The 17,972-nt window shown below is 38.5% G+C and overlaps 1 protein-coding gene across 1 annotated transcript in view; it reads right to left on the reverse strand.

Annotated features, from left to right (window-relative positions):
• Window positions 1-17,972, reverse strand: part of LOC135222525 (dynein axonemal intermediate chain 7 homolog) — a 40,938-nt gene that overhangs the window by 12,811 nt on the left and 10,155 nt on the right. The window contains 5 exon segments of the mRNA XM_064260611.1: window positions 292-347; window positions 1,719-1,872; window positions 8,949-9,035; window positions 9,378-9,479; window positions 17,964-17,972. The exon segment at window positions 17,964-17,972 is cut by the window's right edge and continues 63 nt beyond it. Coding sequence (XP_064116681.1) covers window positions 292-347; window positions 1,719-1,872; window positions 8,949-9,035; window positions 9,378-9,479; window positions 17,964-17,972 — 408 coding nt within the window.

Consider the following 17,972-nt stretch of genomic DNA (forward strand, 5'->3'; position numbering starts at 1 on the left):
TATGGTATCAGAACGGATAGGGTGATACGTGCAAACAGACCAGTCGAATTGGAGGACTGTGATAGAGCAAAAAAAAAAAAAAAATGAATAAATAATAATAATAATAATTTCATAGTCCAAGTATATTAATTGGCAACGTAATAACTGAGGACTTTATACTATCAATTAATAATAATACTAATTATTATTATTAAGATGATACACCTTCTTCCAATACAAGACAGCGTCAGTGACCACAGTTGAGTGACACCAGTCTAACATAGCTCAATCGATCAATCAATCCTAACTTACCGCCTCCTGGGATTGATCCTCTGGGGGAGGTGGGTCCTCTTCGGGAATGTCTTCCTCTGCGGATGGATGAAGAGAGAATGACGAAAGGTTTCCGCACCATATCTGATATTCAATATCTCTTAATGTATCTTATTTATTCCCATAATGAAACAAAGAGGTTTAGAGTAATGATGCTTTTTACCCCAAAACTTCTATTTCTTTCATTCTTTTCGCTAATATTGCGTTTCTGTTCAAGTATGCATGACTTGTCTCTTTTGTTGTTCTTTGTCTGCATACTTACTTTCGTTACTTATTCTTTGCGTGCTTTTAATCATATTTTATTGCCAGTTATTCTTGAATAAGGACGTAATCATTCATGCTGTGGAACAGCCCTCCTGATGATGTCGTGCAGTTGGTACTTCAGAAGTTCTAGCATTTCAATCATTTATTGATTCATTTGTTAATTTTTCTGCTTTTCTCATGACTGATCTTTCTTGATTATCATTAGGACGTTCTTACGTAATCGAAATTTCATTGTAGTCTTCCCCAGTCATTCTTGTCATGTAGTGCATGTATAAACAGAATCTTTTTTGTTATTTCTGGTGCCTTCACTGCTAACCATTATGACTGTGTAGGATGAGTTGTTACCGATCAACATGGGCAAGAAAAAAATATATTACTATCATTATTATTTAGAAGATGAACCCTATGCTTAAGGAAGAAGCCCAAGCCTTCACTGCTAACCATTATGACTGTGTAGGTATGAGTTTGTTACCGATCAACATGGGCAAGAAAAAAATATATTACTATCATTATTATTTAGAAGATGAACCCTATGCTTAAGGAAGAAGCCCACAGGGGCCACTGACTTCAAATTCAAGCACCCGACGCATACGGTGTTCATTTGAGATAAGTTACAGAAGGTAATAGGAAATACAAAAAGAAGAGGTCAGTTATTAGGAAAGAAAAAATAGACAAACAAATTAATAAATAATCAGATAAAAATGGAAATCAGTTATAAAATGCAAAGAGAATTGTTTTAGGGCAGTTATGCATTACACCTCTGCTTGAACTTTTGAAGTTCCGATTGCACAACTTCCTCAGTAGCGAACTATAGAGAAAGTAGCAGAGGATACTTATGCCAAGTTGAACGACTGGAACAACGCCAAACTGAACTTCAATTGATTAAATGAAAGATAAATAAAAAGATTATTAACCGACTTCCACTCAGAACAAGAACATACCAAACGTAACCAACAACCGACTTTTAAAGTTAAGACTCTCTCTCTCTCTCTCTCTCTCTAGAAAAAACTTTATTATAAAATCTCATTTGGGACCCCCATAATCAATGTAAAGTAATTCGATCTCTCTCTCTCTCAATCGATCGATCGATCGATCGATTCATCACTACTCGAGAGGCAGTGAGAACTGGCAGCAAGACACATTACCGAGCAGTTCCCCGAGGGGCTCTGGAACGTTGGGCGTGTCGAAGGTCCTGGCGAACTTGGAGTAGTGGTCGTACTCGGTCCTCATCACCCTGACGACGCACTCCATCTCGGAGAGGTCGGCCGGGAGCGTGAACGTGAACCCGAGTTCGTCTATCTGGGGAGAATCGAAAGGGGAGTGGTAGAAGTTGGTGTTCCTTTAAGCCCCGTACACACTATGCATCATGATGCTCGCAGTGTTAGATGGATGTGTTGAAAAACGACTCTTTCAACACGAAGCCGCATCACCAACGTGTTGATGGGTCAGAGCCATTTCATTAAGCATGGTACAACAATTATGCCCATCATGTTACAGCTATTGGTGCATGCAGTAGTGGTGTTGAATAAATTAATAGCGGCCAAACTGTACTGCAACACTGCTCACTTGTTCTCGCAGTTCAGCTTTCAACAGCAGGATGTCTGCCGATGATGTACTTTGCCAGGAGACTCTACTGTGGGGTGTAGTTGCTCTGTGTGCTGCAAAAAAGACACTTTTGAGGAAGAAACATAGAACCTTGTGGTGTAAGCAATGGCTTTCTCGGCGACCTCTGAAGGGAAGCTTCAATGAAATATTTTTGGAGCTATAAGTCGAAAATCCAACAGACTTTGAAAATTACACAAGAATGCCAATCCTTGCATTTTATAAATTGTTGGAAAAAAATTGAACCATATATTTGTAACCAGGACACCAGTTTTCAAGACAGCATATCACCAGGAGCTCGTTCTTGCAGCTGTAGGATCATATGCAAGCCTCCAATATTCAACCAGGATTTCAATACAGAGCCTTGGTCTAGTCCCTGTGTTAGTCCTTGTCCACTCAAGGGGTTTGGTGGTTGGTGGTGAGCGGACGTCCTCCCCCTCTGGAAGATGGTGCAACACTGAGCTGAGTAATGAAATGGCTCTGACCCATCAACACGTTGGTGATGCGGCTTCGTGTTGAAAAAGTCATTTTTCAACGCATCCATCTAACACTGCAAGCATCATGATGCATAGTGTGTTATGGTGGCCTTTTATGTTCAGGCTTCAGTGTTTGCCCACCCATTCAATCAGAAAGGGGGAGGGATGGTCCCGCTTCACCCCACCCACCCGCCAAACCCTTGAGTTGGACAAGGACTTAACACAATACATTTTATTGAATTACTGAAGGAACATCCATCTGTTTGGAACATCAAATGCAAGCATTACAAGATGAGAAACATCAGGAGTACAAGCTTGGAAACCATAAAATCAGAGTTATGAGGTTTGTAAACTGTACATTGCGGAATGAAGACATTACTAAAAAGCTGCACACCCTGAAGACACAATTCTATAAGGAAATGTCTGCAATCAAAGCATCACAGAAGTCTGGAGCTGGCACGGAAGATCTCTACACTCCGAAGTTATTGTGTTTTGATGAGCTGCGTTTCCTGTAATAAAAAAATATGTGTGTACTTTGTACCTATATTTGAACCTTACTTTCAAATAATCCTCCATAAGGACATTATAGATGGCTTCACAGGTTTCGGGGATGATTAGACAAGGGCTCTGTTTTGAAATCCTGGTTGAATATCGGAGGCTTGCATACGATCCTCCAGCTGTAAGAACGAGCTCCTGGTGATATGCTGTCTCGAAAGCTGGTGTCCTGGTTACTAATATATGGTTCAGTTTTTTCCAACAATTTACAAAATACAAGGATTGACATTCTTGTGTAATTTTCAAAGTCAGTTGGATTTTCGACTTGTAGCTCCAAAAATATTTCATTGAAGCTTCCCTTCAGAGGTCGCCGAGAAAGCCATTGCTTACACAACAAGGTTCTATGTTTCTTCTTCAAAAGTGTCTTTTTTGCAGCACACAGAGCAACTACACTCCACAGTAGAGTCTCCTGGCAAAGTACATCATCGGCAGACATCCTGCCATTGAAAGCTGAACTGCGACAACAAGCGAGCAGTGTTGCAGTACAGTTTGGCCGCTATTAATTTTTTTCAACACCACTACTGCATCACGTAGCAGATACATGATGGCATAGTGTGTACCATGCTTTAATTTGGCATCCTACTAGTGTGTGTGTGTGTATGTGCCACATACACTTTTACAAGCATTCAGCAATTTCAACCAAACTTGGTATAAATATAACTTAGCCTCGGGGAAAAAGTACAGTGGGGGTAAGATATCACTGGCTCCAAAGGGAGTGTTGTGGGGATGGAGGGAGGGAAGGAGTGAAAATAAAGAATAACTGAAAATGACAGATATTAGTGTTTAATCCATAGTTTCCGAGGTCGATGAGATGAATAGTGACACTCCCAATACCCTTCAAATCCAAGTTCAGCCCCAATAAGAATAGGGCCAAGAAGTGGTGAAATATAAAATGTCAAAAATGTTGGACAATGGAACTGAAACAACTATCTTAGCTGGAAAGGGAGAGAGAGAGAGATAGTAAGAGGGAGGAGAAATGACAGAGAGTAGAGGGGGTTTGAGAGGAGAGAGAAAGAGAGTTTATTGGTTGCCATTCAGAGTTTTCCCTAGCAGCGCCGGGTTGGTCAGCTTGTATGTATATAAATAATGACAAAATCCACAAAGGAAAGTAAAACAATGGAGTACCGCTGAAAGGCCTTTCAACTTCTTGTCCTTTGCTAAGCAGACTGATATTATTATGAAAATAAGTTACAAAGAAAGCTCGTAGTAAAAGATAAAGAAGGAATTATAAAGGAAAATATGTACCTGGAATCCAACCACCTGAAGAATTAGTAGACCTACCCAAAGCAAGATTACAATTCAAGAGGTTTACAAAGGGTTAGCCCAGCTGCTCGGAAGCAGGGACAAAGAAACAATGAAAGATTATGCAGGGATGTAACTGACCACCAAAAAAATGTCATAAAAGTACAATTCAATAAATCTCATTTTGGTAAACAATAACAACTTTTGCAAGGTGAACATTTAAATAAATATATATTGAACATACAGATACATAGAAAATATCTTTAAAGTAATTAATTTGTAATTAAGCCAGTGATTCTATCTTTAAGGTCCTTAACTAATTACAGGGGTCCCAATAATACAAGCATTGCAAATAGTCAATCCCAATATTTGGATCAAGAAATCGAATACATAAGAAAAATAGGAACAGATTTATGTAATTCTTCACATATATCAGAATTTTGCTATAATAAAGCCAACAAAAAGTTTTATATTGAAAGTAACTTGGAGAAAGCAGCATCTAAGAACATTCTTAGCTTGCCTTATATCAGCGGTTTTGAACCCATAAAATCATTGTTAAAATCTTTTAAGGTCAACCTCGTTTTTTTCCGATTATAACACACTAAAAGGAATGCTAATGAAAAATGGCACTAAGGAAAGCAACAACATAATATATAAAATTCAATGTTTGGGCTGCCCATCTTTTTATATCGGCCAATCTAGCAAGGATTTAAAAGTAAGAATTAAACAGCATAAGTATTCTTTCAAAACTGGGCAAGCATCCAATGCAATATTCATTCATTTAAGTGAAAACTTTCACAGGATAAATTGGACTGGCAGTTCAGTGATTGCTAGATCGATAGATTTCTTTTTACGCAATCTTTTAGAAGCTGCCATTGTACAACTTACTTCCAATTGTAATTTTAACCTTAGCTCTGGCTTGTATTTGGACCTTGTATTAGTAAAATATTTAAGAATGACCTTAAAGATAAGGTTAATTACCTTATAGATATTTTCTGTGTCTCTGTTTAATATGTATTTATTGTAAAAATTTTATTTAGATTTATTGAATTGTACAGTCTTTTAATTGTCTTGTCCCTGCTTCTGAGCAGTTGGGCTTAACTGTTTTGAATAGGTCTACAAATTCTTTAGTTGTGTTGGTTTCCAGGTACATGTTTTCCTTTATAGTCCTTATCTGTCATTTATACGAGCTTTAGTTGTAAACTTATTTCATATTTATATCAGGTGCTCAGTAAAGGGCAAGAAAGCCAAAAGGACTCACAGTGATACTCTGTTTCACTTTCCTTCGTGGATTTTGTCTTTATTTATATATTCAATAGGTCCCATATTTTCGTGATAAAGTTATGTATATATGTATATATATACTGTATACTATACTGTCATAGTCTACGTGCCAGGTTTTAAAACCAAAAAATCTGAGCAATCAATATTTTGACTCTACTCAAAAATCTACATCTTTTTTTGCAGACACACGGAAGCTGACTTAGAGTGGGCACGCAGGCAATGACAGAAAAATATAAAGAAGCTTTTATAGAAATACTATGCTCCACTAAATAATACAGGAGCACTAATTTGCTCCATGGCACTCTCAGGACAGATTCTACTTATATACAATAGCAATAGTAATAATCCACCAAGTTGCAAGCAAGCACTTAAAATGGGGATCTAGAACTTAAGAGTAACAACATTGAATAACACTATGCAGTGGAACACTGTCAGTGAACCTTTTGCTCTCGCTTGTTAATCCTGGGCTTTCAACCTTTAGATTTGGCACTGGCAGAGTATGTTAAGTGGCACTTTTGAACAACTGAAGAAGGCGCACACAACGAGGCAGGATACATGGATCTGCAAAGCAGTCAGAACTGATTCAGAAGTCGAAGGACAAGTAAAAATAAGCTAAATGCAAAATCATATGAATTACTTGAATTCGATATTACGCGAAATGTGTATAGTGGGTTGGTAGCGATCACTTGTCTAGAGCAATTTCACAATTATCTATGCTCGCACAAGTGTCTGATGGAGATGGGAATGTTTAAGAAATGGGAATAGGAAAAAACAGTTCCGAACAGGGAATTTTTGAGTTTTTGCAGGAATAGGGAGGTGAGGGCTGACAGAAAAACTTTCCAATTTTCAGTTACTTATGGCGTGGACAGGACGGGCGTAGTCATGGCCAGGGCATCAGCGGAAGGATGTGGTTTCGCTTGCAGGCTTTACCAAGGACAGTCAAATGAGTCTCTTCAAGCAGCATCGTATAGGAACTTCTAGTTTGAGCTCGCAGTGGAGCGTTCAAGGTGGACATCTGGGCAGATTCCGGCTGCAGGGATAGCAGGTTCAAGAAGCGACTAGCCAAGTCAGCATCAAAACAAAGGTTGGAGATAGAGGTGGGCGGAGTCATAGGGCATGAAACTGCTTCTAGACAGTAAGGTACTGTTTCAGGTTAGGGCATACTACCAAGAGAACTGGCTAGGGCAAAGTGCAGTTTGGTAGGCCAGGTAAGGCCATATTTATACAGTTGAAGGAGAGCCAGTTACATCTGTTCAGGCTGGCATGATTCTCCTTGGGCCTTCCATCTCCACTGCCAATCCTTCTTAACTACCTGAAGGTCATTGGACGCTGTCAGAGAGGTGTGGAAAGTAGTGTACAATGGATGCTATCGTGGGTCAAGAGGTTTAGGACAACCGTTGGTCATGCAGGTGAGTGTGGGCGGAGTAGCAGAGGCGGAGGGGTTTAGATAACAATAACGAGGGAAAGAGGTCAGGTAGAAGGCAAGAAAGGACAGGTCATCGAGACGTGTGTACTTTCACAAGTTGGAGGGTGACTAGCCGCTAATGGATTCTTGTAAAATTAGACTGGGGGACCTAAGTACAGAGAAGTATAATAGAAAAGGGGCCTCTATTCCCTTAAGTGCGAGCGACCCTTCCAGGGATTTGGCATATGACAAGGGGATGACAAGCTACCATGCTGGTGTGCAGTGTCTTTAGAGTCATATTCGCAAGGGAGAAGGGGCTTGACACTAAAATCATATTCGCAAGGGAGAAGGGGCTTGACTCAAAATACATTCTCTCACGTGGTCCAATTAGTTAAAACAAGATGGGGGTCACGTTTACTGGATTTTGACATTTCTTGTTCCAGTATTTTATTTCTTAAAAATAGTCCTTCAGTTTCCAACTTGTTAAGGAATATGCATATGTATATATTGTAACATAAATACACGTGATGTATGTCTAAGGCCTCAGTTTTAAGAAATCTTAAAAAACATATTTAATTGCCGTAAAAGAAAGACAGTGACTATGCAAGTTGGAGCACAGGAGCCGTATCTGCCCCACTCCCTAGTAATTATAGATTGGTCTCGGCAGCTTTTTTTACTTCTCTCCTCCCCAAACTCCACCTCTCCTACAGCTAATGGCCCTCCCATTGTCACACCTTTCCACACCTGTGTGCTGTCAGTTCAAATTTCCATTCCAGGCAAACCATCAACAACACGGAGAAGCCCGGCGCTCAGATGTAACAAACAAGAGAGAAAGGACAAGGAGAGTGAGATAAAACAAGGCTGCACCAGCCAGCCAAGGCCATTCTAACAGAAGTCAAAGTACTGCCAACTTGAGGTCATTCCTGGCGCTTTCCCACTCACACTCTCGAGTCTTGTGTGGGTCGAAGCATTTTCTCCCGAGTCCGGCGCTACTTCAAGTCTCCGATTGTCCAGGGGAAAAGGTTACCCATGTTGAATTTTTAGAACATTTGCTTCGATGCACAATTCTTTTACTTCTTTTCATTTCTACCTGCTCTAATGTATAGCTCAATTCCCCATTGCATCTCCTTCAGAGAATAAGTGAAGTGGAAAAATACTTGTGACTTGCAACAAGAAGTGTTTATTTATTTTGCTATCTCATGACAGTGTTAAAATTACTTACCCTCCCTGCCTTAAGAATTCCCAGTCACATTAATCGCGTTTAAATCGAGCATTACAGTGCATCCTTAATTTGCAGAATTAGGAGAACGCAGAAGTTGTGTACACCTCCTGTGTTCCCCGGTGCCAAGGTGGTTCATACAACCATCCGTTTCAAGTCCAAGGGTGGAAGATTGAAGAGCTGCTATTTATCTATTATTTTATGATTGGTGATATTTGCAATAATTGTTTTATTCCATAAATTCCTGTTTTTTCCTAAAAAGGCTTACCATTTTCTGGGGTTTCATAGTGGCACTAATTGATTTGTTAACTAACGTAACCTCAGAGCCATGGAGCTAGTGCCTTTAGCTCCTGGGTATATATATACTTCTGATTTATGTAAAAATAATCTAATTAAGTGTAACATTGCATTTCCACTGGATTTTAATATTTCCCCATTATTTTCCCCTTGTTTTCCTCATGTTGGGGTTCAACCTGGGACCCCATTATTTTCCCCTTGAGTTCTCTGTTGTCACCTGGGTGGCACCCAGTCTTGTCAGATGTCAGTTATATTTTATAATATTTATATCGCACATAAACGTTTGGCATCTTACCTTGTGAATGTTATTCTTCGGCGACCGCGTAGTATTGCTCCAAAGAGCAAGGGACACGAGCGGAGAAGAGGTGAAGAACGAATAAACCTGATAATAAAGAGAAAGAAAATGAGAGAAGAATTTGTAAAAATGGTAATAACCATCAAGATTTCGGACGGTGTTTAGTAGCAAATCGAAATTATGTATCCATTATATAATATGCATTATACCTTATGATATATATATGATAACGTCATATGTCTTCATGATGAGATCATTTTACTAATGTCTTTTACATAGATTAACGTAGTTTATAGATTGGCGAACAGTTACATAGATAGAGCAATAGGTAGATAAATGGACAGACTGACAGAGAGAGAGAGAGAGAGAGAGAGAGAGAGAGAGAAAGAGAGAGAGAGAGAGAGAGAGAAAAGCCTTAAACCCCTTTACCCCCGGTTTTTTCATTGTCGAGTATCCGCGGAGATCCAGGAGTTGGTTGTAAGTCGCCTCGTTTAATTTGCTCTTCTGTTCGGCCTGGAGTTCCAGCCAGATCTGAACGAGTAGCGGGAATGAACAACAGAACGCGACTAGAGTTAATCGAAGACGCCCCTTTTCTATGGCAGGGTGCTAGATAATTAATGTTATTTACCAACGTCCAAAGAATATTTTTGAGACCTTGTTATTCGCGGTCTCTATGGAGAACGGCATTCGTAAGTTAGATATTCAACCTTATTTAAGCGCTAGATAGTAAATATTATTTAAACACTAGATCGTGAACGTTATTAAACACCCTAGATAGTGGACATTGTCTTTAAAGTAGATAGTGAACGTTATTTACCAAGGTCTAAAGATTATTTTTACACTGTTATTTACAAGCTAAATGGTGAACATTATTTACAAGCTATAGAATATTATTCACATAGCCTTTTATGTACTCTTTGGCTATTCATTTAGTTTATAGACATAATAATGAACTATACTTTCATTTACTTTTAATATAATAATGGAAAAAAGCTCTCTAAGCTGTGATTTTTTTTTCTAGATAACTTGCGATTCGAAAATGTTCGACTACAAAAGTCTTCATTTCATATTATTTATTTGTTTATTTATTTATTTATTTATTTATTTTTCATCTCCGGCACAAAGACAGTCACCTCCCCATTCCATAAGTTCTTAACGGGGCATCCCTCTACCTAGCTTTTTGGATGGTCGTTGTTCACCAACCCCTGCTACAGAAAGCAACAGCTATGCTATTATGGTAGATGTGTCCGATAGTAACTTATTTAGGGTGCATGTAGGCTACTCAGGTGGCATCAAGGAATGACAAATTCAGACTTTTCTATCTCTTTCGAAAAACGAGATTTTATGCATGTGGAAAAATGATAAGATATACCTTTCTTGTTCAGAGACTGCTAATAGTCAAACTAAGCAAATAAATCGTGAAGACATTTTTTCATTTCAAAAAGATGAATACCTTAACCTTGAAAATTGTTTGTCTTATTGAAAAAAAGGTTATCAAGATTTTACTAAACTGTTTTGCCCATGTACAGTAACGCTCAAATCTGATGTGACATGATTCTTTTTGTTTCGTCCAGATTCTCATACTCAACATGACGTTGCTAAGTAGTGTTACATTTTTTTCTATTTCTAAGGTCATACATGTGGAAAAGTTTGCGAATTCACAACTAGCACTATTTTCCTTGTGGTTATATAAATACAATCCCTTCTATGCATTTGTATAATTCGTAATCTGTTAAAGTTGAACTGATTTTTGTTTTATTTTGCTTAGTTCAAAGTGTGGTGTGATAAGGTTAGTGGTGCCAGCAATGACAGCGCACTTAACATTCTCCTTGGACTGGTCAATATAAAATCAATGTTTTCAAGATAATTTCATTGTAGCTGCTCACTGTAGACCTATGTATGTTACACCACGCTCCACTCACACATTGATATCAGTGGGCACATTCTACTTTTGTATTTACATATCTACATTTATTCAGTGTTGAGGCATAAAAACAATCAAATAGGACCTTTCAAATTCTATGCTTGCTTTGGAAGCAATATTAATCTTATGACAGTTTTTTTCATTTTTTTAATTTAATAATCGAATTGAGGTTTGACGATGACTTTGTTTTGGTCAAATGAGTGAACAAAAGTTTTGAAAATGTCTTGTAAGTGGTTTTTTTCTTAAATTTGTCTACATGTAACATTTTTTACAGTTTTGAAATATATGACAGATTTCACTATAATGGAACATAGAATGGCCTTATTCTATGCAACAATAGTAGTGTATTTGCACTGAAATAATAGATAAATCTGGCACATGTTAGGTTGCCAGTTCGTGAATTTTGAACGAAATCCTATGCAATCATGTAGCATCAGTTCTGAGCATAGCTGTACATATGGGGAGATGAAGGTGTTGAGAACGCACTTCTTTAACCTAATGGATGATCATATTACTACATATCCAAATGACTAATTCATACAAACAAATATCAAATTATACTCTTATGATTAATCATTTATGATTTCTCTTTGTATTTTACTGTTAGCAAGTACCCTTTCACATGTCGACATCGACTGGCGACCTAATTCAAGGTTTGCAAAGGCATGCAAAAATATAGTCTAGTATGCAGATTATGGAATGTTACTATATCAAATACACACATTATTATTCATTAGCAACAAAACGTATGCATTATGCAAAATTTGAGTTTTAAAACAATAATGTGCAGCTTATTATTCAAAGAATAACCACAGGTAAAACTTTGCTAACATCATAACTTTTTCTCTTACATTCACATATCCAAGTCTGAGTCATCTGTGGTATGAGATTCATCTGGGTCTGCATTGACGACTTCAAGAGGAATCAGGCATTCCCCACCTCCTATACACACACAGGCCTCATTGCCACGCTTTGCCTGGACCACCTACAGTTACGCTGACATTTCGCCTTTTTTGCATCCCCATTGTATGACTATGGGCTATGCTACTTGAATGGTTACTCCCCTTCATTGTTTATATTGATAACTATTTGTAACCTATAAATTGTTTAAAGCATAGTATTATCATTGTAAGTAACTGATATTGACACAGAAACTTTTATGTATTATGTGACTACATATATTGTTTATTCAGTAACAGCATTGAGTTAGTTATTTCATATCTGTAATGCTTACTTAAATTGACAGTTATTTCAGTACCACTTATTTCTGTACTTTCAGACTGCGTTCATTGTTATTCTAAAAAAAGAGCTAAGTAAATAGACCGATTTCTTATACACATGATTTATATAAGTTCCAGGACTGCTTCAAGAGCAGGTGATTGTGTCATGAGTGTGGCAGTGAGCTGCCCGTCTTTATCATGATTCCAGCCGTTTTCAATTGGGGAAGGAATATTAGGTTGGGCTTGTAAAGCATGCTTCCAAATTAGGGTCTGATAACTTTCACGTTTGGTGAGTTGCAAAAGACAATCAGGAATTGGTGGTAGAGAATCATTCTGGGCCTGTTTAAAACAGAAGAGCTTATATCTCACACCATCCATATCACCTACAGTAGCAGTAGGATCAAAGAGAATAGTTATCAGAAGCTCTACAGTTTTTAGTTGTGTTTGAAGTATCTCCATCACAGTACCAAAGTTGGTGAGGTTTCTGAATTTCTGTCGATCCTTCCTGACAAGTTTCCATGGCTTTAGTTTACAAACTCTTACCAGACTGCTGGTTGCATCACACCCAGTTAGTGTGTGTACTATAGGCAACATTTTGCATAGTTGATCACCTAGTGTTCCTGCTATGGGGTGAGCTGATAAGAATCGTGCCTTATCTATTACCCCCATGTATAGCTTCCAACTTGTAACAAAAATGTATGCAGAGAACTGCAACATCAATGTATGGAGACCACAACACTACGCGAGGACATTCCTGTGATGCATGTGCTGAGTGTCTGCTTCTTCATGCAATGAAAATAGACCTTCCTGATCTACAGCTCCATCTGAAGTAACCTTGTGAGTGATGAGCCCATCCCGGAAACCACTTGCAATGTACACCTCTTGATTAGGGCTATTTCACCCATTTGACTCCATGATTCTACCAAGAATTCCATAAGATGTTCTCTACTGGGATTTCCAATGAGATTACTCCACTGCATTGGAATGGGTGTGCTAGGAACATGGGTTTTGATTTCATTGCCTTGCGCGGACTATCTACGTGCACGTTTAAAAACTTTAATTGAATCTTTGATGTCATATTGATCAAGGACAATATCAACTCTGTTGCAACTTTCATATGTCTGTAGAGGCTGGCATACTATTCTAAACAGCATTCCTGCAAGTTCCCCAAAGCATGTTGTACCTCTTTGCCTGATCATCTGAAGGACAGCCATACCATAAACGATTCAAACTGTGGACATGTTGGATGCTGGCAAATGAGACACTGATTCTGCTTCTTTTTCTATTTCAGGCAGTAGCTTGCTCCTAGCAGTTTTATTGAGGCTACCATCGGAATGTGTTAGGTCATATGGAACTATACAAAGCTCATGTGTGAATACCTATTTGACATCAATCTCTCTGGTTTGTACTGCTACAACCAGACAACCTCATTCCTAGCAGTGATGAAATTGGCATCTGCCTCAATGGTATTCACTCGTGATGTCAGCGTTTTCTCTGTTCTCAAAGATCTCCTGCCTCACAAATTAATTCGTAACATTATGTCATCAAATTGATTCGTCAAGTTCTCAAAATGCATACGCAAACACACACACACACACACACACAAAGAGCAAGAAATACTGAAAATTAAAGATAACAGTATCACGTATTTTGCATTTGCACAATATTACCTATAAATGTGCCATTTTCTCATCTTTTGGAGGTGCCAGACATACTTAAACAATTAAGAAGAGAAAATATTTCTAATTATTAAATGTAAAGTATAACAGTTTAGGATGAAAAAAAGAGTAGCATCATACGAATGTGAAAGTCGACTGAGGTTTCACACCATTTCAGCACATTTACCAGAATAAGTATTAACGATATGGAAAAGTGCTCATATTTTCCTGATGCTGCCGCTGCAGATGACCACATAACCCTTCCATTTACTTCTTAGGGTCCATTCCTTCATATGAAAGTGTCAAAGCTTTTCTGTAGGGGTGAGTGGTGGGTGGGGGGTGCTACCAATTTCAAAATATGGTGGGGTTTTCCATTTGGGCCCCCGGACTATTAAGGTTCTTTGCAAAGTCAATTCAGTCACTAGCTGCAACCCCCATACCTTTCTGTTCATATTCTTTTTCTTTCATCTTACTTACCACCCTCTGCTGAATGACCTCATAGGTCCAGCGTTTGGTCTTTGGCCTAAGCTAATAGTCTATTCCACTCTGTCTGACAGAGTAAGAGGACCGATTTCTCCACAAAACAGTTGATTCGATTTTATCTTTGATGGATGAGACTAATTATTTTTGTAAGTTACCCGATATTTTGCGCTCTTGGCATTATCAAATACATTTTCCACGATCTGTCCTGACACCCACAGTTAGGTTACGCTCATTAATGAGTTGTCTCCCTTATCATCCAGGCCTGTGGTGTTTGCGTATGGTAACACTGTGTCCCGGGCTTTAGATAGTTACACTATGGGTAAGGTTTAAGTAAATAAAAGGATATCTGGGTGCACATTTGTAACTGGAAAGTGTTTTGATAATTTATTGTATGCTAATTACATTGTTAATATTCGAAATAGGATATTGTTATTATTGTTGAATGTAAGCTGCCATTTCGGGATGGGGAATGGAACAGCCAGACGCAGTGTTGGGAAAATTGCTTCTCTCAATGTTCACTACGTCAAGATGTCAACTTTGCTACTAAGCTCCGTGTTACTTCATTACACGTAAGAATATCAGTATATACTTTTAATTTTTATGAAGTGCGTTTTAGTCAGATACGATATGACGTAACTTGGTTTAGCATCTGTTTAATGGAATTTGCATCTGGCTGTTCCATTCGCCACCCCGAAAAGGCAGCTTGTATTCAACAATAATAATATCCTATTTCGAATATTAACGGTGTAATTCGCATACAGTAAATTATTTAAGCCCTTTTAAGTTGCAAATGTACACCCAGATACCCTTTTATTTACCTAAAACTTACACATAGCGTAACTATTTAAAGCCGGGGACGCAATGTTACCATACACAAACACCACAGGTGGGTGGACAGATGGAAAAAAAAAAACTCATTTTTTGACAAACTATGAAAAGAATAATAAATAAAATAAAAAACAAATCCTTCGGGCCAGCCCTGAGAGTTGACGACAATCAGCTCAGTGGTCTAGGAAAACTATTTTGATGATAATAATATTAATAATAATAACACCCAACGAGCAACGAAGGACAAGGAGGCGAACTAAGAGACGATACCACAGAAGACTACAGGTATGATGGGCTACCAGACAACAGCACACGAAGAAACACTGAAGATGTAACAGAGAGGTCGGAATAGGTGACAAAGATCAGACAATGGATGAAGCCAGATGCAGAAAGAACAAATATCTCCTCCATGAAAGCCCACAACACAAAGAAACTAAGAGAGAAAACAAGTGAAGCTAATGAAATGCTGAGACTATACACACTACCAATATCACAGAAACAAATAACCTGGCATATGCAGGAGCAAGACTAGTAGCAGAACTCATGGGAATACAAACACCAACACCACCATCACAACCAACCCAACAGAAATCAAAACAGCAACCGCCTTGGAAAAAACGCCTGAAAAAAATAAATCATGGTGATGAAATCTGACTTGAATAAACTGAAAAAGATGGCAGAAAAGAAGCTAAGAAGAAAGAAAACAAGGGAGGAACTGAACGAGAAATACAAAGTACAGGAGAAGGGACTAAGAGACTAAATAATACAATAGAACATATAAAACAGAGGCTTAAACCCAAAGCACATAAGATCCTAAGGTTCACGTACAGGAATAAAGGATACCAACAGTACAAACTCTTTGGAACCAACCAGAAAAGATCTTACAGCCAACTAAGGAAAATCCTGAAGCCAAACCAAGTAAGAGACACTGGGAAAACATATGGAGCAATTCAGTATCACACAACAAACATGCAACATGGCCCCAAGAAGTCAAGGCAGAAGAAATGGGGAGAATAAAATAAAGAATCATTGAGATCACGACAGGCACAATCAGACACCAACTAAAGAAAATGTCCAACTGGAAAGCTCCATGTCCCGATGAGGTCCATGGATGCTGGCTCAACTTCTAGGCCCTACACCCACGCAAAGCAAAACAACTCCAGCATTGTATCACAAACCACAAAGTGCCCGAATGGATGACCATGGGGAGAACATCCTTAGTACAGAATGACAAGAACAAGGAAAATATAGCAAGAAACTACAGGCCCATCACCTGCCTACCAGTACTGTGAAAGTTACTAACAGGTATCATCAGTGAAAGGCATTACAACTACCTAGAGAATACAAACACCATCCCCCACCAACAGATAGGCTGCAAAAGGAAGAGTAGAGGCACAAAAGACTAACTCCTAATAGACAATATGGTAATGAAGAATAGTTAAAGGAGGAAAATCAACTTAAGCATGGCATGGATTAACTACAAGAATGCTTTCAACATGATACCACACATGTGGCTAATAGAATACCTGAAAATATATCGGGCAGAGGAAAATGCCATCAGCTTCCTGAAAATATAATGTGCAACTGGAATACAATACTTACAAGCTCTGGGATAAGACTAGCAGAGGTTAATATCAACAGAGGGATCTTTCAAGGCGACTCACTGTCCCCACTACTCTTCATAGTAGCCATGATTCTTATGACAAAAGTACTGCAGAAGATGGATGCTGGGTACCAACTCAAAAAAGGAGGCAACAGAATTAATCAGCTGATGTTCATGGACGACATCGAGCTAATGGTAAGAAATCCAGATTGTAAGGATTGTATCTGAGGACATCGGGATGGAGTTTGTAATAGAAAATTGTGCCTTGGTCAACAAACAAAATGGCATAGCATCAAACAATTGATGAGACAGGATACAAATACCTGAGATTAATAAAAGATATAAAGCACCAAGAGATGAAGGACACAATCAGGAAAGAAAATATGAAGAGACTTGAGGCGAAACTCAAGACAAAACTCAACACCGGAAATATGATGAAAGCCCTAAACACGTGGGCAGTATGTTTCAGATACAGCACAAGAGTAGTGGAGTGGACGAAGACTGAACTCTGCAGCATAGACCAGAAATCTAGGAAACACATGACAATACACAAAGCACTACACCCAAGAGTAAATGCAGACAGACTATACATAACTTGAAAGGAAGGAGAAAGAGGTCTAATAAGCATGGAGGACTGCATCAACATAGGGAGCAGAGCTATGGGACAATATCTGAAAACTAGCAATGATGAGTGGCTAAGGAGTGCATGGGAAGAAGAACTGATTAAAGTAGATGAAGACCCAGAAATATACAGAGACATAAGAATGACAAATAGAGCGGAGAAAGCTCAAGAAGGAAACAGAAGGAATGCTAAGTGTCACAAGATCAGGCATGACATTGATTAACAAAATCAAGAAGAAAGTATCACTCATTGATGTTGCAATGCCATGGGACACCAGATTAGAAGAGAAAGAAAGACAAAGAATTTATAAATATCCAGAAGAGTGTGCTACTAGGAACAGTGCACATAGTGAGAAAAGTGATGGACTCCTAAGGAGGCATGATGCAACCCAGAACCTCACTCTATAAAAGCACCCAGTCGAAAAAGATGAATGTGATAAAAAAGTAATATAATAATAATAATAATAATAATAATAATAATAATAATAATAATAATAATAATAATAATGGGCATCTCAGCTGAGGTCGACATCATAGAAATGTGAAATTGTTGACCAACCGTAGAGGAATTGTTTGTGTGATCTGGTGTTGAATTTGATACGTACAGTAAGAGTAAGGCTATCGACCCTGGCGATGAGCCTCGTACTAGAATCAGATTAATGACGGGACGTCACTGACCTCTCTCCA

This window comes from Macrobrachium nipponense, chromosome 3 (genome assembly GCF_015104395.2).
Source record: "Macrobrachium nipponense isolate FS-2020 chromosome 3, ASM1510439v2, whole genome shotgun sequence".
NCBI classification, from domain to species: Eukaryota; Metazoa; Arthropoda; class Malacostraca; order Decapoda; family Palaemonidae; genus Macrobrachium; species Macrobrachium nipponense.